The sequence below is a fragment of the Chenopodium album genome, chromosome 1 (assembly GCF_948465745.1).
Source record: "Chenopodium album chromosome 1, dcCheAlbu1.1, whole genome shotgun sequence".
In the NCBI taxonomy this organism is placed as follows: Eukaryota; Viridiplantae; Streptophyta; class Magnoliopsida; order Caryophyllales; family Amaranthaceae; genus Chenopodium; species Chenopodium album.
Window position 1 is genome coordinate 84,007,263 of NC_137834.1, and position 25,856 is coordinate 84,033,118.

A 25,856-nucleotide genomic window follows, 5' to 3' on the forward strand; every position below is an offset into this window, starting at 1 on the left:
GACTCTCAGTGGGTATTAGGGACTTGGGTAAACATTTCGATAATTTTTATTTCCAGGCGAAAAAAAAGTCAAAAAATTCAAAAATTGAAGGCTAATTATCCACGCTTTTTGAGAAATTTTGGAGTCTTCGAGAGGCCGGTGTCTAAAAGTCTTGTAATTCTAGAGAGTACATCTCGGGGTCATATAATGTCTTTTGGAACCATATATAATCATTATTTGTTGTCATAAATATTCGTGGTAGGCTTGAGTTAATGAAATCAGTGCAAGTTGTAAATCGGTAAATTGGTCGTTTAAAGGCAAATTGGATGGTTCCACCAAGCCAATCGAACTCCCTGAGGGTATTAGGGACCATGGTAAACATTTTGGCAATTTTTATTTCCTAGAGAAATAAAGTAAAAAAATTCCAAAATTAAAGGTTTCGGGGCTCGATGTTGAAAAGTCTTGAAGCTATAGGGAATACATCTCGGGGTCATATATATAATACCATTTGGAACCATATGGGATCATTATATGTTGTCATAAATGTTTGTGGTAGGCTTGAGTTAATGAAATCGGTGCAAGTAGTAAACTGATAAATTGGTCGTTTAAAGGCAAATTGGATGGTTTCACCCAGCCAATTGGACTCCCGGAGGGTATTAGGGACCTTGGTAAACATTTCGGCAATTTTTATTTCCGGGTGAAAAGAAATAAAAAAAATCCAAAATTGAAGGCTAATATCCACGCTTTTTGAGAAACTTTGGAGGTTTTGGGTAGAGCTGTCAATTCAGGTAAACGGGTCGGGTTTAGGTCGGTAAGAGTGAGTTGGGTCAATTCAGATTAATTCCATAACCTATGCGGGTCGGGTTTGGGTTGTGTCATGCTTTAGTCGGGTCACATTATTAGGTCATACTTCTTTTCGGGTTTGGGTCGGGTTTAGGTCGGTTATATTCGGGTCGAGTGCACAATAGGTCAGGTTTAATTCGGGCTTTCACGGGTTAAAACGGGTTAGGGTAATTCTCGGGTTCGATTCGGGTTCGGTTCAAGTCAATAATTTGTGAGTTAGAATCAGGTCGGGTCATTCTTGGGTTTGAGTTGGGTTCGGTTCAAGTCAATAATTTGCGGGTTATAATCAAGTCGAGTCATTTTCAAGTCGGGTCATTCTCGGGTTCAAGTCGGGTTCGGTTCAAGTCAATAGCGGGTTATAATCAGGTTGGGTCATTTCCAAGTCGGGTCATTCTCGGATTCAAGTCGGGTTATGTTCAAATCAATAATTTGCAGGTTACAATCAGGTCGGGTCATTTCCAAATCAGGTTATATTTGGGTTCAACTAACTATAAATAGATAATTATCATTTTTATCAATCTAATTATTTCCTTTGACTATAATATATATATATATATATATATATCAATATACTAGGGAACTATAGTCTATAATTTAGGAAGCTAATTATCTCCTTTGACAATACAACAAATATATACTATATTTAATTCATAAATTTGAGGATGATGCTCCTTTCTTTTGCTGGCTTGGACCGACTTGGTCTCCCTGGACAAAATGCTTTGATCAACAATAATAAGGTGGTCTAAATTGCATTTAAGGTGATTTGAATTCGGGTCAGGAACAATTTCGGTTGAATTTAGATCGGGTCAATAACAGGTCGTGTTGATTTCGAGTCGGGTTAGTAACAGACCGGGTTGAATTTTTTGGTCAGGTTAGTAATAGGTCTGGTAAAATTCGGGTCGGGTCAATAACAAGTCAGGTTGAATTTGGGTCAGGTTAATAAGAAGTCGGGTTGATTTCGGGTCGGGTTTTTAATAGGTTGGGTTAAATTCGGGTCGGGTTGAATTTAGGTCAGGTTTGTAACAAGTCGGGTAAAATTTAGGTTTTGACGGGTTAAAACGGGTTTGGGTCAATTTTGGTTCAAGTTTGGTTCTATTCAGATCAATAATTTACATGTTAAATTCGGGTCAGGTAATCTCTAGGTCAGTTCATGTTCGGGTTTGGGTCTCACATACTCGGGTCTAGGGATGGCTTCAGGTCGGGTCAGGTCGGGTTTGGGTCACCATTTTTTCAGGTTCAGATGGTTCGGTTAATAATCGAATTTGAGTCGGTATTTCAGGTCGGGTCAACTTTTAACAGCTCTACTTGCTCCCTTTCTCTAGTACATCTTAGTGATCTTACACAAGTTTGTCACACTTCTTTTAAAAAAAACCAACTTTGCTCTATGGGGCATTACGGAGGGGGCCCATTTTATCAACTTGATAAACAAACTTTGTTTATCAACTGACAAAATTGTAAAAACAAAAATATCCTAGTAATATGACATTTTCGTAAATATATTAGCAAATTGTATCATTACCCATATTAAAATACAGAGTTGTGTTATTTATAGTTTTGCTATTTTTGTTTTGAAGGCGATAAACTTGTACTTTCTCACGCAATAGAAAGAATATTTAATAGCACCATGTATAATCAAATTTTATGTTTTAATCATAAAAGTCAAATATGTTATGGATAGAGATACTTATGATTATCATTTTGTCAAACATGACTAGGCATTATCTAAAATTAGGCAATCCACCTAATCTCGATAACAATTTATGGTATTTTAATTACTCCATTTATCCTAAACATTACCAATTTCATTAACTATACAATGTTGTCCACTAAACAATACTCCGTACAATACTTAATTACTTACATAGAGTATAATACGAGTTGACGAAACAATACTTACGGCGTATAATACGAGTATATACCAAACGTTGCTATACTTATGCAAGTACCTGCGTATGTGCTGACCTAAGAATCACAAATTCACAAGACCATATAGTTAAATAATGTCTGAATGACCTCAATATACATACGTAATCTTGAGGTTAAGCTTAAGCATAAGAGAGGTAGGTGATTCACATTTGATGCCATAAAAACCAAGGGTTTATGCAAATTTAGCCAAACATAGTTACCGTACTTATAAAAGGGGGCGCCAACACCGGAGTCGGAAACCCAGAAACTAAGCTCAAGAGAGAGAAAAATGGAGTCCATTTTCGCCCCCACCTTGACTCAAGCCACCTTTCTCTCTCCTCTTTCGCCGCCATCAAACGACGTTTCTAGCATCCCTAATCTCTCTCATTTCTCCTTCTCCGGTAGAAACTTCGCCGCTCCTTTCTCTCTCAAGGTTTCTCTACTTTCTCTCTCTTCAATTGACTTTTTTTTTGATGTTTTTTCGATTTGTTTTGTGTTAATTTGATGGAATAGTACCGTGCTCTGATTTTTATTTTTATTGGTGTTTTTTTGGTGTAATTTGTGTGAAATTTGAGGTTTTAATCATTGATTATTACAAGTAAAGTGATGTAACACGATTTTTAATTTTCATCAATTTTTTTGGTGTTGAATTTGTTCAACAGGTTCAGAAGCAATTAGCTATTGCTCATAGCAATGGTCGAGCGATTAATTCGGCGAAATGCAGTGCTACATTGTCAGATACTCTAAGGTATACCTTCGTTTTATTTATATATGTAGTTTTGCTTTGAGAAAACAGATAATTTGTACTTAATTAGGAAAATGAGGTTGTTTAGTAGAATTTATAATTTGGAGTGAGAAAGTTACTTTTCTACTGGAACTTTTGTGATTATTTTATACTATGTGGAATCGTAGTTATGATACTTTATTTTTCGTAGAATTTTGTTGATGACATGTGATGTTATAGATTATTAATCCTTTGGAATTTTCATTTTTTTTTGGAATTAAAGGAGGGAGGGGGATGGAATATATTAAAGAAAAATTGAAAGGAATTTTTGTTATCGTTGGAGATTTGGAGGCTATCTACATCTCTAGACTTCAACTGGCACTTTGAGTGCGCCTCGTGCCTTTTGAAACAATGCACAAAGTTTGGGGAATGATTAATTGTACTAATGTATGGTGCTTTATATTGTCCGAGAGGCCTTCTTTATAATTTACAAGCATTTAAACAAAAAGATTATATTGTACCTTGTACTTATTCCAAATCAACAGCGCGAGTGTTTTATCTTAATAATTGACTATGTGAGTGTGGACTGTGCGGTATTGTTTCTATGTGCTGGTCTGCTGGATGATATGCGTATTGACAATAGTTTTTCCTTTTGCCCATAAATGGAGGTTCACTAAACAATACCACATCCCTTTTTTATTTAGTTGACACCATTCTATTATCATATTTTGCCACCGCACTATTTTTGATTAATATCTCTAATTCTCAACATTGTAAAATTATTAGCCACTTTTTACACTTCTCTTATACAAGTAATTACTTGATGAATTTATAGTTTAGATAGTAACATTGATGATGATTGCCATGCATTAGTTTCGTAATACTAATCTTCATCACCTTTGCAGCCAAACATCCCCATTAGCCGACATTGATTGGGACAACCTTGGATTTGGATTTTTGCCTACTGATTACATGTATGTTATGAAATGTGCTCGAGGTGAAAGCTTCTCAAAAGGTGAATTAAAGCGATATGGAAACATAGAAATGAGCCCTGCTGCTGGGATCTTAAATTATGGGCAGGTGGGTATTATTAACCCATTGCAATCTGTACTACGTGGCTATACAAGAATAAGGTCGTGTGTGCTATATTGTCTGTTGATCTACCTTTTTTATTTCTCCATTACATCAAGAATTATGTTAGTTCTTCCTCCAATTCTTGTTCCCAAACATTTGGAAATGAATTCTTATTGACTGAAGTCATTTGAATTTGTTGATTGTAAAAATTTGAGTGAATACTGGGGACTTTCCTTCCATATTCCATTTTGACTATGCTGGTTTTATTTTTTCTATGAGCTTATAATTGATCATACCTGGCTGGAGATACAATTTGCAAGGAAGACACTAGTTGTGTGTGATCAGCTTAAGGATCAGTGGTGGTACATGTTGGTAACTTGTGAAGTACATTTTCAAGGCTATAACATTGGGGGTTTGAATGTTTGTCTTCTTCAATTGGTATAGGCTTTGTTAGTAATTTTATAATGTTTATATTCATTGAGTTCCATACCTAATGGTGCTTGAATACTTTGATTTGTTGTCCTTTTTATGAACTTTAAGATTCTTTTAAATAGTAATAATTCTAATTAGCTTTGCTGGTTTTGGCCTAGTAAATTAAAAGCAAGTGAAGACTGGTGTTTAACTAGCCAATTAGGGTTGTAGTACCTCCCATTGGCTTATATGGTGATTTTAATTTGTCTTTGTTGTTGTGGGGTTCCTAGGAGTTTAGGATCATTGTTGTGTAGTGGAATATGAAGGCTGTTATTTTGGTGAAAGCTCATTGTTTATTATTCCAGGTTTCTCTTTATTTTGTTGAGGATGGGTGGTTGGTGAGGTTCCTTTTCTAATAGGCCTGCTTAAACCTCTCAGGCTCTCAATGATTCTTTGTCAAGTTTTATTGTTACTTATAGTAGAACTGGGATATGTGAGAGTAGTTTTTGTGCTATCCACATTGGATTATTGCTGTAGATTTTGTCTTTTTGTTTAATGCTTTGATTCATTCATCCATGATTGTGGACATCTGGTATACATGTTTATGTTGCTAGCATGCTTGGTGTTAAGTAATTTGTAACTTTTTGGTTTATTGTTTTCCTAGTATATGAGGACTTATTCTTAGGGACCGCTTGATATCATTCTTCAGATTTAGTTTTTTGTTATTCAACAACAGAAAAAAGAATTTAGTTTTTAATTTTCAAAATTTTCACAACAAATTTCCAGATTTACCTTCAGATATGGAGAATGTATCATTTGTGCTTTCTGCTTTGTATGCTATAATGACATTGACAATTATTGACATTTTAAAATAATGGTTGTAGGAGCACCCTACCGTGAGATAAAAATTATCGCTGGCACTATTTATCTACTTTTGTTTGTCATTGACAACTCTAACTGTATATTCTAATCTACTGCAAATACCCTAACTTTCTAATCAGATAAAACATATTTATATAGTAAAACTCAAATAAGCATACAACCTAGAGATACTTTCATGTATAGATCTTTACCTCTTGAAGGATTAAATGAAGTTGACACCAAAATGTATCCACCGGGAAAAAAACTCATGAAGCTCATCAGCTGTGGTAGACCTGAAACAAGAAGGTTTTTAGTTAATAGAACTACAATTAAACAATCAGGGAAGTTGTATATTTTTGAGGAACTTGAAGTTTGTTTTTAAGAAGCCGATGTTATGGATGAGGTATATACAAATTAAGTCTTTTTATAGATTGTTTGTTTGGAGGAAGGACTGACTGTTAGAGCTGTTGGATAGGAAACAAGGCTTTAGTTTGATTTTTTATAAGTAATTTTAATCTTGAAGTAGAAAGTATGGATCAGAAAATGAAAATTTTCCGGATTTGACATTAAAGTAAAAGAGTATGAATAGGATTCTTAGCTTAAGTCTGGTGTTTGCTAGGAGGATCTTTAGGAAAGAGGCAGAGCATCCAAGGGTACATGGTTAGTGATCAAGATGCCATTTTGGCGAGATTTCTTCTTTTCAAGGGTGTGTCTTAAATGAGGCTTTTGGTGGATATTATCATTCCCTCTATTATTTTTGGGCCTATTGTTCTTTACAATTCTCACATTATTGTTGTTTGTGTTATTAAGACTAAGTCTACTTATGCTTGGACCTCCCATGATTTTGATACACTTAATATTTAGTAGTTGCTGTCTTCTATACTACGTACGGGATAGTGATCAAGCTCTATAATATAGGCCTGATAGGGTTTTAGGAATCTTTCTTCTGCCTTCTTGATTAATGTTTAAAAAGGCGCGCCAAGGCGCAAGGCGTTAGGGGTTATGCACTTATTTTGGTCTAGGCGAGACAATTTTGACGAGGTACAGCTAAGGTGCATATAGGCAAGCCTAGGGCCTAGGCGCACTATGGTTTAGCTCAGCGCTCTCCCTAAGGCACATATATTTTTTCAGAATTTTTTTTTTAATTTTTAATTTTTATTTATTTTTTATTTTTATTGTTTATTATATGCATTTCATTTCAACAAGGTGCACCTTAGGTGCAAGGAACTCTGAAATGCCTTGTGCGGCTTTAGCCTTTTTATACATTGGTCTTGATGGGCTAGAGGTTTTGCTGAACAGAGAAAGATTTGGGATGCTAGCGTGGTAGCTAATAAGTAGCTGATGAGGCTAGATAAACTAGGCTGGAAGACATTTTATGTAGTTTGGAGTCTGTGATAGCTTATGATATTACTTTTTCAATTTGTATGGATAAGGTGATGAAGCTCTTTGCTGGTAGAGTTAGCAAATTCAAGGTTGCTTGTTACAGTCTTTCTTTTGGGTCATGGTGGATTTGCGATCTTGAAAATGGTTAGGGAAGTGTTTGAAAAAGCGCCTAAGGCGCTGTGGTGCCGGGGGGGTAAGAGCTTAACTTGGTCTAGGCAAGGCGTTTGTGGTTAGGCACATGAGGCGCAGCAAAAGCGCTTGAGCTGCACCCGAGGCGCATCTGAAGTTAACTTCTGCCATTTTAAAAAATTAAAAATAAAATAAATATTTGAGGCGCACTGCAAGGAATCAATATTAGGGGAAGGGTATGATAGTCATAGCCTATTAGTAGTAGCTTGGGGAATAAGTTAGAGTTTGTTATGAGAGTTTTTCTATAAATAGGCCTCATTAGGAGGAATAATCATCATGTTGAATATTGTTGAGGTTATGTTATTGGGAGAGAGTGAGCCTCTCGAAAGCTCATATTAGGAGAGAAGCCACCTCTCGAAAGTGGAATTATCATCCAATTTAGTGTAATTCTCATCATAAAGCTTTAATCATCTTCTTCATCTTAATTTCTGCCATTACTAGTGATGTAACCAAGCTAATTCGTAGCGCGCACTTGTTCGTATAGTGCGCCTCACTTCAAAGATGTGCTCTGAGGCGCGCCTAGGCACAGCAGAACCCCTCTTGCTTTACCGTGCCTTGAGCTTTTTTATACATTGGGTTAGTGATAGTTTTCTTTCTCTCCTCCTTTTGACTTTAAATGCAATTCTATTGAATCTTAAGATATTTAAGAGTGAAGGAAGCTTAAGTTTTGGTTTTCAAGCTCTGTACTTTTTTATTATATTCATTGCATCATTGTCAACAGTCTTAATTAACTTGCCACCTGAGCTACCTTTTATGTAATACACCTTAGTTAGCCTTTTCTTAATTACCCTTGGGAGTATGCTGGAATCACGTAGTCACGTCTTGCATATGTGATTGTGATTGGAGGCCTTGGACAAGTCATCACATCAAGTATTAGCTTTATAGAAAATATTATTGTTCATCTAGAAACCTTTTTGCTGTCACCAGTCTTTCTTGAGTTGACTTCAACTGATGTTCAGCATGACTGGGTTTTGTTTCCTCAGTTTTTTTTTTTTTTTTTTTTTTTTTTTTTAAATGATATATTTGATCCTTTATGATCCCTTGTATACATTAAAATTTTGTCAGTTAACCAGCAAAATTCCCACAGTTTAGATTTTTTTAATTTTTATTTTTGGCTATGCACCTTGACAAAGCTCCACCCACAGATTTATTTTGGCCTAATTTTATTTTTTCCTTTAAAATATATCTTTTTATACTATGCAGTTCTTGGCATGTCTTTTAGATGTTAATTTTATGTAAGAACTACTTCTATTAACAAATGTTGAAGCAATAACAATAAGCAGGAAATCCGAACTAGGGAAGGAGGCTGATTGATTAATAAAGGTAAACTTTCTTACAAGGGTGGCTTGAGGCTACTGCTCTCTTAAGGTTTCTTTAGCTCACCAATCTCTTGATTCTAATACATCCAACAAGCTACCCAAGCCAAGTCCTTCTATCCCCTTATTATATGTACAAGCAGCCAAAAAGAACAACAGACAAAAGCTGTCATAGATATGCCCACCCCTCCCACAATGCATCACTCAGTTTTTGCGGCACTGAATTTGATGCTGCTCCACTACCTCTCCTCTTAACGGCTCCTGGGATCCTTTCCTTCTCCTGGCATATGTAATGATGCCACGTGGCTGAGTCTGGTTGTTACATTGTAGCATGATTGTCTTTTGCTTCCTTTCCTAAGATTTAACTCTATATTGTTTGTTATCAATCTTATCATGCCCTGCTTATATTTCTGAAGAGATTAAATTCAATCTTGATAAATCAGTCTCTCTTAGCAGCCTCTTAAAATTGAGACTTGCTCAATCATCATACCACAAGCCAACAAGGTGTCTGTCTGTCTATGTGTGGCTGTTGTTTTTCTTTGATAGTATTGCCACCTTGTTTATTGGTTTTGTTATCTGATTTATGTGACCAGATGTTATGTTTTTTTTTATGACTTCACTTTTTGGTACCTTGTATGCTCCTAAGTATTACATGTCTTCAGGGACTATTTGAAGGCTTAAAAGCTTACAGAACACAAGATGGTAATATTGTGCTTTTTCGTCCGGAAGAGAACGCGTTGCGGATGAGAGCTGGTGCAGAGAGGATGTGCATGGCTGCACCAACTGTTGAACAATTTCTAGAAGCTGTTAAAGAAATAGTTTTGGCAAATGAACGTTGGGTACTCAGCAGTTATTCTTTCTGTTACGAATCATGTGCTTTTACTATCATAGTTCAATTGTTCGATCTATTTATCCATTGCCTTTAGCAAAATTTCTGGTATGTCTAATTTCAGATTCCCCCTACTGGTAAAGGTTCTTTATACATTAGGCCTTTACTCATGGGTAGTGGTTCAGTTCTAGGGATTGCACCAGCCCCTGAATACACTTTTCTGATTTATGCATCACCTGTTGGTAACTACTTTAAGGTTAGTTGGTGATTCCCCATTTCCTAGAATTCATTTTTACCTGTATTGCTTACAGCATTCTATTTCTCACGTGTTAGCCTTATATATCAGGAAGGCCTTGCACCCATAAATTTGGTGATTGAGACTGATTTTCACCGTGCTAGTCCTGGTGGAACTGGAGGAGTCAAAACTATTGGGAACTACGCAGCGGTAATACTGCTTTTTCTCTCACACCTTCCCTTCCCAATACTCCAGTTATTTAATCCCCATGATTTATTGACATGACATGATCTGGCCTATTTGGAATTTTGGATGATTTAGTCGATTTTTTATAAGGGACGTGATATAGTCTTTTCAAATTTATAAAGTAATTGATTGATGAGCCTTCAGCAGCATTATATTCTGTTACTGATGCGTCTACTTTATGTACGTTTCCTTATAACTTGCAGGACTTAGAATGCTTATCAGTTAGATGGGCTAATCTGCTCCTGACATGATATTGATTAATTTATTTTCAATCACTTACCATTGGTAGCTATATTAACAGGTTCTGAAGGCTCATACTGCTGCTAAAGCCCAAGGTTATTCTGATGTACTATACCTGGACTGTGTACACAAAAAATACCTGGAGGAGGTGTCGTCTTGTAATGTATTTGTTGTGAAGGTATGCTGGCTGGAATATGTATGCTATTTTTGTTTTTGTTTTTTTTTTTTATTTTTTTTTATTTTATTTTATCCTTTGTTCTTTTTGGGATGTTATTTTTCCTTTCCTATTTTTTTTTTCCTTAAAAACTACCCTTGTGACTCCAATGGCTCCATCGTTTATGTTTGGAAAGTAGAACAAAACAATGGAGAGAGTATTAAGCTGAGTGTACATTCTGACATTTCTCAGTTTTTCTGTCAAGCTTTTCCAACTTAGAAGTCATCGCATATATGTGATAGTGTAAAGAGTGAAGAAGGTTTAGTCACTAACCCATATAATTCATTTATCTATATAGGCCGCTGAAGGAGCAACAGTCATAATATAAAATATAGCCAATAAGAACATTTGCTGCTACTTAAAAGGATTCTTTACAAATGTACTAAGCCCATCTTTTATGACAATAAAAACAATTGCCACTAACTGAAGGAGCTGATTTCCCCTGAGTATAATATATATATATATACTAAGCCCATGTTTTATGGCAAATCTTGTACAAATGTTCTGTTGGTGTTTGTTTTTAATCCTCAATTTTTTCTTTTCATTTAAATCATTGCGAAGAATCAATAAAAAGATATGGTAATTGGACTGATACATTTGTCCAAATCATAATGTGAAATAATTAACATGGTTAAGGGACTGATAAATTTTGGCCAAACACATTAATTGTCGACACAAATTTGAACTCTTCATCCCATTTGACTTGAGGATGTTGTAAAAGCCCATCCCAAATGTCATGGAGCGTGTTTGTTGCCTGTATGTTTGTTTGACATATTAATCCAATGATGTATCACCTGATAAGTATTTTATGCCGTGTACTGATTTGTAGAGTGACCTTGATAGATTTGCTTTTATTCTAATTTTCTTTTATATTTGTGAAGTAACTGGTGAAATTGCCCTTGTTTTATTTTGCAGGATAATGTGATATCTACTCCTGCAATTAAGGGAACAATTCTGCCTGGCATTACGAGGAAAAGCATTATTGACATTGCTCGTAGCCTAGGTTTTGAGGTACTTATTCAATTTGGTTATGATCTTCCTGTTGTGTATGGAATCTTCTTTCTGTTTTAGCCAATTATCGATGATGGGCAGATGATGAAGTGTAATGACTATTACTCTTTGCATTAATAAGCTTGAGATCTAAATGGGCATAAATTATTGAGCATTAAGCATTTTCATACAAATATTCATTGTCTAGGTTGAAGAATAATACTTCCTTGGTTGACAATGATTCCATATCAAATTTGATTTTTCAATATGTACTGTTGTAACTTTTTGTTTAGGAAAATTTGCAAGAAAGGACCTTTTAAAATGACTTGTTTGTGAAAAAGAACCTTATATAAAAAAAGAGACAAATTGAGACATTCAAAAAAAAGTTGTGAGATGGGACCTTATTTCGGAAAAAAACATTGCGAGATGGGACCTTTGATGGATTTTGGCGAAGGAGGTGGTTTTCGGGGGTCTGTGGGATTTCAGCGAGGTGGAGGTGGTATTTGGAGGTTTTTGTAGGATTTCGGCAAGGTTGAGGTGGTTTTCGAGGGTCTGGGTGAGATTTCGGCTTGATGGATTGGTTTTCGGAGGCTCGGTGTGGGATTTGAGTGAGGTGGAGGTGGTTTTCGAGGGTCGGTGTGGAGTTTAGGCGAGGTGGAGGTGGTTTTCGGGGGCTGGTGTGGGATTTAGGTGAGGTGGAGGTGGTTTTTGAGGGTTAGGGTGGGATTTCGGCGAGGTGGAGGTGGTTTTCGAGGGTCAATGGCCGGATTTTGTCAAAAGGTCCTTTCTTGCAAATTTTCCTTTTTTTGATAAATTAAAGTATAGCTTGGAGATTATTGCTGATTTTACGGAGGAATGGGGTCAAGCAGTAGATATTAATATGGTTTGCTTGATCAAGTTTTTGGATATTTAAGGCTGCGTTTAAAAGTTTTATATTGTGATGGCATGATTATGTTAGACTGTAGAACATTTGTCATATCCTTTCTCTCTTTGTTTTGTGTTATTGGATTAATGACAGATTGTGATTGATTGCCTGTTCATAGTTGAGTTTGTTCTTTTGTTTTAGGATATTTATCGAGGGATCAACTAACATTTCGCCAGTTCCATAGATCAGTTGTCATGCTTTGCCAGTCATGCCATGTCTTTATGTTTCCGGCTAAATCTCAGTGGATTTATGTAGGTTGTGGAGCAGCTTGTGTCAGTAGATCAACTTCTCAGTGCTGATGAAGTATTTTGTACCGGTACAGCAGTGGTGGTATCGCCTGTTGGGAGCATTACACATAAGGGTGAAAGGTAACACACACCAATGTTTCAATCGCAGTATGATTTCATGACTAGGCGTAAAAATTGAGGGAGTAGCAATATGTTTTTTATGGGTAATCTGCTAACACTAGAAATATAACTGTTTACCCTCTTTTGGTAATTAATACGGAGTACTTCGTATATTTTAATCATTACCAAAATACCAATGCAAGCAATGGTATACTGATGCCTGTTACAAAACTCAAAACTCAAAACATTTCACAATATTCACAACTCACTACGGTAGTGGCATTAGTTTTCCTCCTACTTTCTAGGAAGGTTTTGGCTCTGGAAAGTCAGGAAACAATAGTGTACGGTGGAATGTGGATGGTGATCAGCTGATCACCTGTTGTTTCAACAATGATTTCATGGTTTCAGAGAGAGATCCACAAGAACACTGGGACCAACTGGCACTTCTATTTATTTTGTGTCAAAGACACAGGTTCTTGCAAACCAGATACAGCAAACTGATTCTGCTAAAGTTTTTTGCAGTCTGCTACTGGCAGATTTCTTACTGCTGTTTGGCATAACCTCCTGAGTGCTAAAGCAGCTGCAGCACCTTCTAGATACTAGTCTTCTTCCACCTTCTAGATACTACTTCTTCTCCTCCTCCTCATCGTCCTCCTCTTCCTCCTCCTCCTCCTCCTCCTTCTGCTTGAACGCCTTAATCCCTCTGCTTTTGCTTGAACACCTTAATCCCATAAGTGGGGTCGGCTACATGAACCAACTTGAGGACTTTCCAGGAGGTCACCCATCCTTATACTACTCTCCATCATTGTGGCTCATGTCAAGCGATGTAACAAAGTTTTACGCTGGCTGTCACGGCCTACCGTAGCTCTCCTTTTTTATTAAGGCTTGCGACTAACAACGGGAAACCCTATGGTGGAGTTACCTTCTAGGTATTAGTAAATATACAAATGAGATCCTGCTAATTCAAATTCAACTCATTAAAAATAGCAATGTAGTTGCTTGCTCATTTTTGCAACCTTAACCAAACTCTAAACATCTTTTTAGGGATTGTTTGATTATTCCAAATATTCTCCTCCATTGAACCTTCTTAATTTTTCCTTTAGTAGTAGATACTTGATTCGTTTTCTTTATGAGAATCCCTTATATATCGAAGTTACTATAGGTATTGCTATACTAGTTGGTTTTTCCAAAGTAAGTCTTTTCTCAACATTAAAAGCAATAAAAGATTAAGTAGCTCCCGAATCAAATAAAAGTTTAATTGGGATAGACTTAACAGACAATGTACTAGGCACCACATCATTAGAGTTTTCTGCATCCTGTTGGCTTACATGGTACAACTTTCTTGCCGCACCATTCTTAATCCCACATGCACTTCCGTTTCCTCCCTTGTTGCCAGTTTGTTGCATGGATTGATTCCCTTTAGTAAACCTTAACTTTGAAAGCCCAATTTACATGATCAATCCAGAATACGTCTCCAATTTCTTAAGGACCTTTAAGATAATTACTGATCATAAGTTGTTTTCCAGGACTTGACATTCAAGCCTTAGATCTTGCAGTAGTTTTATGAATTAGTGGCCCACATTTTAGGGGTGCAAGTCTCATGGAGGACAATGGGAGCCTAAATATTAAAGAAGGACTCTCCTTTCTGTGATTAAATGCAATGCTTACAAGTTATAACATCAACCCCACTCAAACCATATGTAACTCTTACTCAGGTTTGCTTCTGAATCTGAACTAGAGGATTCAGAAAATCCTGATGAATGATAACAGCTGCACAAATATGGTGTCGCCTCCAAATAAATGTAAATCATCATAAAAATTAAGTAAGGCTCATTTAGCTTCCCCTGCCCATTCTCTTTTGGAGTGTTCCACCTGACGTGGATACATGAGCACCATTGCTTGATCAAAGAGTCCAAACATCCTTGGTACTAAGGAGTAGTCCAAACATCCTTGGTACTAAGGAGTAAAGCTGTGAATCAGAAGCAATCTGAAAGCTTTCCTACAAAGAAATCCCACACCTGGTTTCTTGGTAGTATAGTATATACGAAGTATGTGAATTCAATAGCTATAAGCTGAAATTCAGGTTCTTGGAGTGGTTTAGTGGCATCTTATTTTTTGGATAATTGCACTGAATTATAAGCTGAAAATCAGGTTCTTGGATTGGTTTAGTGGCATCTTATCATTTTTTGGATAATTGCACCAAGTTACGATAATTTCTTCTACAGGACATCCTTTGGAGATGGTAAGGTTGGACGTGTGGCGCAGCAGCTTCATACTGCGCTTACTAGACTACAAATGGGTATCGCAGAAGATAATATGGACTGGATTGTCAAACTTAAGTGAAGATTGTTGTAATTTTTTTTTGTTATAACTCATTGTACACCATGCAAGGGGGGATACTATATGTTTCTTCAGCGTTAGTGTGGTAAATTGTCATTGTCTGGTTACATATTATCTATCAAGTTCCAAGCAAATTACTTGTTTTATTTATTTAGTTTTTTTTTTTGTTTTTTTTTTTTTGTTTTTTTTGTTTTTTTTTTTGTTTTTTTTTTTTTTTATGCAAAATGATCTGATGCCTACCTCCTTTTTGGATAATCTAAAATACACCATGTCTCATAATGATCAGCAAGATGGTGAAAGTCTCTTAATTAGTTGTCCCAAATTATGGTTAAAGTTGTTTTAGAATGATGTGTAAGTGGTAATTATACCTTTAATTTGATGTTTCATACCTCTTAATCTCTCAACATCCCATTATTAAGCGCATTAAAGATTTTTATATGATTATAACATGAGTGATGTATAAGCAGACTTACCATGCCCTTTTTGTTTGTGAAAATTGCTAGTCACTTATTTAATTCATCGAGTAGCTCCTTTATCTTGAAAGAAAACTGACCTTAAGTATATTAAAGTGTGCTAAACATGCAATTGCGCAACAACTTTCCTAAAGCCAACCATGAAAAGAGCAATATAAGATGATGTTGGGAGAATAATTATTACATAAATCAATCCTACTAGATAGAAGTCTAGAATACAATAGAGCATGTACAATTTAAAGTTTAAATAACCGTCAAGCTCCAATGTGGACGGCTTAATAATAATACAGTAATAATAATAATGATAATAAAGTTAAAAGGCATTTACAAAATCAGAAGGGGAGCAATTAAACCAATTGGTCTTGCTTGTCTTTCTATTCTTCACCCATTAAATATTGCTAATTCTTCTTTTGTAACATGAAGCTAGGCTATCAATAGCAATCCCAAGCAACCCTACCCCCGAAAAAAAGAAAAAGAAAAAACCCAGTAATTACTACTAATCTGGGAAAATATGGACTTAATTTTCTCCAATATATATGTATGTATAGATAAATATATTATCATTATTAATTTTTTTTTTTCTGTGCAAGATTTGGATGATAGGTTTAAGTTGGGAATTTGATGAACTCAGAGTCCAAAACTTAAGCGTTGAACTTGAATTGGTAATCCTTTGGGGAACTCGACGAATGGGTAAACAAAAGCTTGATCTTTCTCCGTTACTTTCCAATCGAAATTGATGACCAAATGGTGGATGAAAATTGCCATCTCCGTTCTAGCTAGCTCTGTTCCTGGACATAGTCTTTGTCCTCCCCCAAATGGCATGAAAGTGTTTCCGCTAGTCGGGCTGGAGCTCGAGTTTGTGGCCGGTATGCCTCCCCGATTTACACCATTCTGAAAAGATGAAAACAACAAATTGAAGATTATGCATGCATGGTGATAAAATAGTTGATGCAGATTATGCATGTTAATTATGGATGATAAATTATTAGTTAGAATGTACTAAGAAATTGCATATATAAAGTACACTTTGTAACTTGTCTCTTCCAAGGAAGAAATGTGACTTTAATACTTTGAATTGATCAAAATTCACAAGATTAGGTACATTGAATGGCAACCAACTCTTGCGATCTCTAAGTGAAGTACAAATTCAGAAAAATAATTGACAAAGTACTACTATTCTAATAATTCTTTGACAAACATGCAAAATTGCACCTTTTCTAATTTACTTTAATTTAGTACTCTTTAATGTTCTATTCCTTTACATTTATACTCTGTACTTTTTTCTTTTTTTTTTCTTTTTTTTTATAATTAATTATCCTAATACTATGTACGGAGTACTAGAATATCTTTTCAAAGGAAATGTTAAGGAAACTATGTCTAATGTGAAAGTATTTTGGAGAGACTATTGCATAATTCATAATTGCATTGTGTAACACTAATGTCCCACCTCCTATAATTATACCCGCCCCTTCAATAAATACTAACTACTCTAATAATAAGTGGTGGAAATATCGGTGCGGATTACACAATAATTTTCCTTTACTTGTATTAACTCAAAAAGGCTCGTATAACCCCAAAATCAACACCAAGTTATTATCCTAAATAGTCTCATAAAGAAAGAGATGAGCAACCCTCCCACAAAAGGGTTTTAACTATGTGAAAAATAAAGACTTTAGATAACAACTTAGCCTTCAGATATTAACTCGCTCTTTCAAATGAACATACCGTCATAACTCCAATATCAAAAGTATCAAAAGTATAGAGATTAAGAACTTAGTGTAATTAGTAAAAGTTTAAGACCCAAAATAATTTAGAGTTGGCTAATAAAAATCATCATAAGAAATCGTGCAGTATATAGAAAAGGATATAACATTTGATGCATTATATGTGTATAATTGTTGTGTCCACTAAATCTAGGATAAGGTTTTTCAATTCTATAAATTATGATCAACTATGAACATGAACAACTGTAAAATGAATTAGGAGTTTTGTATTTTCCCTAAAACTAATAATTGAGCAGGGAGTAGAATTCATGAGATCATGCAATAAGATATCAAAGAATAATACGGAGTAATCAAAAGTAATGAACTTTTGTTGCATTACAAAGTGTTTTTATTCTAATAAAAAAAGGGAAGAAATAAAACTTTCTGCTCCTTTTTCTTTATTTGAGCATCAAAAAGGAATTGAAAAGGAAATTTGTTTATTATAAAAAAAGGAAAAATGTGATTTATTGCCATTTTGCAGGGGAGAAAATTCCTGGGGACCGACATCATGCTTTTGCGGACCCGTTGAAAAAAGAAAAGACATGTTGCACGTGCAACCTACAGTCCCACTTCCACGTGGGGCAATTATCACTTTTGGACCACACCCCACTCACTCACTCACTTCACTTACTTAAATCACTTTCTCTCTCTTCTTTGGATGATGATGATGATGAGATGAGAGAGAAAATGTGGGTTTGGTTAATCAAATCAAACCCCAACTTTCTCACAACCAAACCATCTAAACACAACCCTCCTCCGTACCAGAGTGCTACACCCACGGGTTGATCACGACACTTCATACAGTGGGTCCTAATTAATCTTTTTCCCTATAACATATGGTTTCTCCCCTTGAATAAATTAAATAGGGAAAAAAATATCAATTGGAGTACTTATTATGGCTCTTGTTCATTAAGCTAATGACTATTCATGTGTTTTTAAGGTCATCCCAGCATATGTAAGATTAATTATGATGAAGGGTTTAAGGATGATTTTTAAACCTTAAATATATGTTACCCGCACTCTTTATTTCACCTCACGTACCCATATCAGACCCTCAACACTCGGATATGAGTATACATCCAAACTCTTCACTTTTAGTTCAAAATTATGAATTTTTTTTATAAAATAACCGAGTCAGATGCTTATACACGTACCCGTGTCGAACATGGGTACCCGAGTCCAAGTAACATAGCCTTAAACCCTTCATCATAATTAATCTTGTATATATGTCGAATTGACCTTAAAACATATGAATAGTAAGGGTTTAACATGATGAAAGGTTTAATGATTTTGTAAGTTAATTTAGTAAGAAATGAATATACTCAAATGCTTAGAAATTTTATTACTTTGTATGAAAAATGGAGTACTAAATAAGCTATTTCAACTTTTCAAGTGTCAATTTGATTTGGAGACTCATTAAAAAATTATGCACTTGTATAAAAGAAAGTTGGTACTCCATATCACCTATTCCTAATTCAGAATGTTAAACAATAATCTTGATTGACAGACATAAACGAATCACGTACAGCTTACAAAAGAAGACAGAAAAAAAACAAAAAAAACTACTGGTGTTATATAGCTATCGAGACTCGAGAGTACACAAGTAAATAGTTGTATTAGTTGTTAAATGTGGAACTCAAGTTGAAAATTGACCAAACAAACAAAAATGTAGTGGTGCTCAGACTGCTCACCAAATATCTCATTACATTTATGACAGTCAATTTAGTACTCCTTTCATTTTATTTGCCTATTTTATAATTTGTGGCTTATAATATCACTAACTGCAAAGTACAATATAGTGAAACAAAAGTACATGAACTATAAGAATCAAATTATAAAATTTTCATTCCACTAAGGAATAGTGAGTTATCAAGAAACTATATACTTGTAAAGAAGTTATACATAGATAAATACTTTGATTAACATCGAATAATATAAAATCAAATTAATAACATTTCCTTTTTATTGTATTTACAAATCCCCAAGTATACCCCTCTCACTCCGTTTATTACTCTTAGTTAGAATCTTTATGGGGACAAAAAAGTCCAGAAACAAGAATGGTAAGACAATTTATTTCTTTAGATAACCAGACGTTAGTCCTATAATTTGTAACCATTAAATAGACCATTCATATTCAGCTACCCTGTTTAAGAAGCATGTCTTAGGAGTGGTTCATATTTCATACCCGGGTGCAAACGGAAAGTAGGGGCCGTCCTAAATGATCTTTCAATTTTCATAAATTAAATTTGCCCTAAACTTAACATTTCACACACATGTTTAGGGGCATTGCTCTTTCATATGCGTGGTCCCCTTCCCTTATTTTGTCTCTAATCCTAAAACTGCTCTTATCGTCCCTAATCAAGACAAGTTTACAACTTTTAGTACTCTACCTCTCATTTAAAACTTCCCAAGCACAGTAAACTTACATATAATAAGATTATTTACTTATATATAATAAGATTTCATAACTGAAACATTTGCTTCTTTTGATCTTCTAGTTGCTAGTCAATTTAATAACCCCAAACTTGTTTACCTAATTGTTAGCACACTGATCTATTTACTACTTACAATAATGTTTTTGTCACTTACAAGATAAACTTGAACTAGATTACAAGTACACATTTATCTTGTACTAGATCACAAGTACACATGTATAAACAAGTAAAGTGTAAACATCAACTGTGCAGCATCTAAGATAATGTACTTTTAACAAGCCTCTAGGCTGTACGTACGTCCCCTGATCCCCTCGTTACCTCTTAATTTACTCTTACCGAGTTCAAAGTATATTTTTGGAATCGATTATTTTAAATAGACATTTAGGTTGTATGAATATAGAGAAAATTCAAACTTTATACATGTTATTCACGTCAAGTAATCGCCCTCTCGCTTTAAATGTTCTGTTTTTTCTTAAGAAAATGAGAAAGTTCCACTTGATGACTCCTAACACCTATGTTACTTGGACTCTTCATTTTACCTCTAGTACCCGTGTCAGACTCTCAACACTCGGACATAGGTATGACACTTGGACACTTCAGTTTAGTTCAAAATCATAGAAATTTTTCACAAAATAGCTGAGTCGGACATTTAGACACGTACCCGTGTCGGATATGAATACCCGAGTCTAAGTAACATAACCTAACACTACTATAATATACAAAGTACTAATCTTTGTCGACTTAATTCTTAAGTATCTTCATTTTTGAATTTCCTGATAAAAAATCTACAATCTCTACATATTGGAAGTACAAGTGATTCATAAGAGGGACAACGAGAATTGGAAGAAAAACAGTTGGCAGTTATTTCATGACCTCTCACAAAAGCTTTGGATCCTCGTAGGGACAAGGAGGGAGAAGGTTTAGGGGTCAGGGAATAGCAACAACTCCTACCAGCTTGATTGCCTAGCCCATAGGATTAGGATACATGTCCCCAAAACTAGATAGGGCCCAATTCCCCTAAAAAATAAACCTTATTTTCGTATTTTCAATACATATAAATATGAATTAAAACGACTTATACTTTGAATTAAAAAAAATGTGTACTATTGTGCTCCGTAGATAGATAATAATATAATACAAGTACTTCTTGTTTAATGTACGGAGTACTACTTTACCAGAAATATACTAGAATTCTCAATGTATGTGTAAACATGGTTAAAAACGACATATATTGTGAACGGAATAGACGGTAAGGCGGAAAATAAAAGTAGGGAAAACTGACCTGCTGCCATCTCCAAGGGTTGAAGACATGAGGTTGGTCATAAAAGGCAGGATCCAAATGCACGGCTGCTAAAACCGGCAGCACTTTCCATCCACATGGAATGTCATAACCTTTACAACAGCAACATTACATTAATTAAACCACAGCAACATTACAATTAAATAAGATATCAACTTTCCGGCCGGCAAACTTCCCGTGAACCACCCAAAAAGTTTACTCGAATAAATTATTAAAGTAAAACAGATATTAATTCATTAGTAGAGCTGACATTTACCTTTATACCGAACATCTTTAAGAGCCTTCCTATGCAGGAACCTTACTACATTGCCCAGCCTTAGTGTTTCGCTAATAACCTTCATTAATAAAAATACATTCAATATTGTTAATTATATACGATTAGTACCAATATTAATAATATCACCAGTGTAATTATTATTATTATTATTATTATTATGAACATGTACTTCTCAGCAGTCACCCCCTTCATTTGATCATTATTAATCAAAATCCCATAAAAGTTCTATTTTATGTTCGTAAATTTTGTATTGTTTCTCATAAACTCTAGTATAAATTAATTATTATCTAAACAACAAGGTTAAAAAAAAATTAAAATTAAAATATCATCAATATTATAAACGATGACTTAACAGGCTTAACCATGGTGTTAGACAGGATTTCCATATATTTCATGACGTAATGTTCAACAAATTTTTATGATTAAGAACTTAAAATATTACTTGCATTTTATAGTGATTAAAATATTAAATAACACAGTTATACAGTCCTAAGAAGGCTTACACATTGAGTGAATTCCATTTTCTTGTAGTCATCCCAGTTCAACTCTTTCTCATCTGATTGCTGCTTAGCTCTGGCAATCATAAGGTGCTCTTCCTAAACACATTAAAACAAACAAATAAGCAAATGGGACAAAATTTTAAAGGCTGAATTAATCCATGATAATAATAATAATTTTTAGGAAAATAGGGCATACCCTTAATTGTTCAACAGCAGAAGGGGAGCCCTCCAAGAAAAAGATGGCTAATGCAATGGAAACAGAGGAAGTTTCATGTCCAGCAAACAGTAAACTCAAAATTAAGTCAAGTATTTGCTCTGTTGATAGATTGGAATACTTCAACACCCATCCAAGTAGATCATCTTCTTCAATATTTTCACTCCCATCATTCAACTTTTTCTTCTTCAACTTTTCCTCCATTTTCATCTCTATAAAATCTAGTATGGCTGTTCTTGACTGTCAATAAAATTTAGTAAATTGTTAATCATATAAGTATTAGTTTTCCTAATTTAGAAACTCAATTTTTGCATTTCACTAGAAGAAATTTTACTATAAACAACCCATAATACCAAAAGTACCCTTGTGATATGGGAAATAATTTTGGCACTCCTATTAGTAAGTAGAGCACTGTAAAGTGAAAACTGTGCTCCCACAATGAAAATGCCAAAATTAAATTTTGGAGTGCCAAAATTATTTCCACTGTGATATATTAACAATTATGATTTCTGCACTCCTACCTCTACCTCCCCCCTCCCCCCAACAAAGATATTTTTTAGGACAATAATTTACCTTTAATGCCCTTCTATAAGGACTTCCTGGTAAATTGATAGGAGCTGATACCACACCTTTCATAAAATTAATATATTCCTTCTTTAGATGCTCTGTTTCAGCTTCCCCATGATCCAAACTCAGTATTTGCTTTGCCATCACATTGAATGTGAACTGCAAAACCCAAGATAAAAAAAAAAATGGTTTCATCCAGACAATCAATATAAATGAGATAAAATAATTTTTTTTCTAAAAAAAAAACAGAAAAAAGAAAATTCACAGGTGCAGAAGAAAGATACCTTCTTAGCTTCATCTTGAGCAGAAAAGGTGCAATTCTCTTGCCAAGTTTTAAGAACAAGGACAGTCTGCCTCTCAACTTCTTTGATAAGATGTGCTTTAAGCCTACTGTGGCTCAAGAAATTGAGAGATATATTCCTCATATCTTTGTGTATCTCTCCATTCAAAACCAACATAGACCACTTTCCAAGTATCCCATCAATGCTACTTGGGTAGCTACTTTCAAACAACCTCCCTTCATTTTGAAAGATGAATCTATTCAGCCCAGCATCTGCTGATACAATTGTCGGTTCCCCAAACAAATTTGCCCTGTAAATCTTCCCAAACCTGCACAACTAATAAAACTTTAGAGAATTTGGGTGGATGAGACTACAATCTGCTTATTTGTATCTTACAAGTTTTATGGTGGTCTAGATGTATTCAATTTTGTTCTTAGGTAATCCAGAGTTCCTTTAACAGAGTGTATGAACCTATGAATATGAAACTAGGAATGCATGAACCTATGTAGGGAGAGTTCTAGCCTTGGTTGGGGCCTAGCCTGACTCAAATCAGAATTAGTCAGAGTCTAGTAAGCTCCTAATTACAGGTTGTAAACTAACAAAATATTAGAGCATATGGTCTTTTTCATTACCTTGCTATGTGTTGCTCCATGAATTTTCCAAGGGTGGTAGCTGGATGTGGCTTTAAGTAGCCAAAAGTTTCTCCAATAAAGGGTAAACCAGTGTTACCAGGAGGAAGATTTGGAAAGGGTTTCTTTCTCTTAAGGAAGCTGAGGGTCCAAGATAAAGCCAAAACAAATGGGAGAAGGTACAAGAAGAATTCTAAGTCAGACATTAGAGATTATGAAATAAGACTCAAAGCTTCAATGAAATTTGGGAAAGGAGAATATTTAATTTGTAAGCTTTTTGCTAATCTTCTCTCTTCCCAAATATGTGTTTGAAGAATGAGTCAACCTTGCAGTAAACAGCAAGACTGACAAGGGAGAAAGAAAAGAAGGTGGGTGTTTGAGCTTTGAATGGAAAAACAAAGAAGCAAAAACAATAACAAGACAAAGGAAGAGCAAATGTTTAATGAAAAACTTTGGAGCCAATAAGGGGGTTTATATAACCTGCTTTTTTGTCTTTTTAATGGCTAAATTAACTAAAGAAAAGGTAAAAGAAAATTAGAAATAAATAGAGAATTTACTGGTTTATTTTAAACAATAGAAAAAATAAGTATGACAAAGAACATCCATAATACATCTCCTTTGATCTACTTCACTACAAGATATTAGAGATATCAAGAGAGATGTTAGAGACATCAAGAGAGATCTCTCTTGATATCAATATTATTATCATATCCTTTAATTTTTGGTGTAATACGATATTATGTTATGTGAATATAGTTGATATTTTGTAATCACTTATTATCTAGTTTGATTCTTGTAAATCATAGAGATTGTATTAGGATATCTTGTAACACTATAACCTTTTTTTGTTTTTTTTTTTTTTTTTGGATATTAGGCTAATCCAGATTCTAGGCTCAATTCTAGATGGTTAGATTCTAGTCTCTTCCCAATCGTTGCTGTGGAATTGTAACACTATATATAGTTGTATCCTATTATCAATATAATTAAGCTTTTTCATGCTCTCTTTTCGATATTCTCTTTCTCATAACTTTATCTCTATCACAAGACACTTTTAACACTATGGTTAATTAAAAAATAATAGCCTAATAGCCAATGGTGATCAAGCATTTAGCCATAACAGAGTATTGCTAAACGGACAAGTGGATGTACCTTTGCACGGGTGACGGCCAAATTAATGATAAGGAGGAGTTTATAATTATTTGAGGCTCTCAGACCTTATTAAATAACTTTTTGTATGTTGAATCAAAAATTTAATCTTTAGCTTAGCTTAGCTAGCAGGGGGCCAGTTTCCTCTCTGTATCTGATCTGACCATTCAAGTGCAATCAGGAGAGCAATGATTCCATGCAATTTAGATTTGCACTAAAGCTTCTATTTCAATTATTTTCATTAAAATAAATATATATAAATATAGTTTCGAAAATCTTATTCTGTACATGTTTTTATTTTATTTACATAGAAAACAAAAGATCAGTCCCAAAAAATGTACTCTGGTCTCAATTTTATTCTTTATATTATGGGATAATCTAAGATGTATCAAAAATTATCACCAAAAATGCCACTCTTCTTTCACAGAAGTTTGATTGGGTTCCCTACCTTCCATTTTTGTTTGCTCCCACTTTCTTCATTTGATTTTTCATTGAAAATGATTTTTGACAGACTCTGTTTGACCCCAAAAAATGATTGTGCGGTGGAACATCATATTTGTACTTGGTATTTGATTCTTGTTAAGTTTGATTTGTAATTGAAACGAAGAAGACACTAATTTGTTCCAATAAAACAATTGGAGATGCCAAACTCCCAACACCATATGATGAGCCTCTCAAAGCAGCCATACAACACTCAACAGGGTCCGGTGGAGGCCATGGATGATTAATATACTAGGTAGTTACAGACTTACAGTTTAGCAAATAGGTACACATAGATATAATAATAGATATTAAAAGGTGGACTAAGTTTACAATAGACTACACAACTTAATCAATATTTAACAATGTTAACAATGAGTCTATCTACCCTTATAGATATATAGATGCACAATCTTGCCGGTTATAAGTTAGAGAAGAGCAACTATTTTGAGTGAAAGTGTCGCACCTTAATTTATTGCGAGACTTTGAAATTTATCTCTATAGAACAAAAATATACACTTATAAAATGAAAATCATGCTGTTTTCAAATTAAGTTATTGTGAAACTGTCTCATTAAATAATTTGATAATGGATAAATAGGACACTAGGTAGACATTTCAAATATTGTCTTCCCATCATTCTTTGGCACTACTCACCCAAGCACCAGCTACTATGTATATGATGGAACACGATGAAAGTTACTGTAATTGTTTTCTTATGGGAAACGAAACCAGACAAAA

General features: G+C 34.7%; 2 protein-coding genes across 2 annotated transcripts; one reads left to right on the top strand and one right to left on the bottom strand.

The window, feature by feature from the left end:
* Window positions 1-2,854: 2,854 nt before the first annotated feature.
* On the top strand, window positions 2,855-15,199 carry LOC145559249 (branched-chain amino acid aminotransferase 2, chloroplastic-like). The gene is made up of 10 exons (XM_081620688.1): window positions 2,855-3,160; window positions 3,390-3,475; window positions 4,357-4,531; window positions 9,348-9,524; window positions 9,639-9,770; window positions 9,861-9,959; window positions 10,297-10,413; window positions 11,365-11,460; window positions 12,620-12,732; window positions 14,937-15,199. Exons 1-10 carry the CDS (start codon window positions 3,017-3,019, stop codon window positions 15,052-15,054), a joined length of 1,257 nt encoding a protein of 418 aa, XP_081476814.1. The 5' UTR covers window positions 2,855-3,016; the 3' UTR covers window positions 15,055-15,199.
* A 663-nt stretch (window positions 15,200-15,862) lies between these two features.
* LOC145559243 (cholesterol 22-monohydroxylase CYP90B51-like) lies at window positions 15,863-23,942 on the bottom strand. The gene is made up of 8 exons (XM_081620684.1): window positions 23,494-23,942; window positions 22,865-23,189; window positions 22,587-22,739; window positions 21,996-22,253; window positions 21,803-21,895; window positions 21,279-21,357; window positions 21,005-21,114; window positions 15,863-16,415 (listed from the first exon to the last, which is right to left on the bottom strand). The coding sequence occupies exons 1-8, from the start codon at window positions 23,694-23,696 to the stop codon at window positions 16,152-16,154; spliced, it is 1,485 nt and encodes a 494-aa protein (XP_081476810.1). The 5' UTR covers window positions 23,697-23,942; the 3' UTR covers window positions 15,863-16,151.
* Between the last annotated feature and the right edge of the window lie 1,914 nt (window positions 23,943-25,856).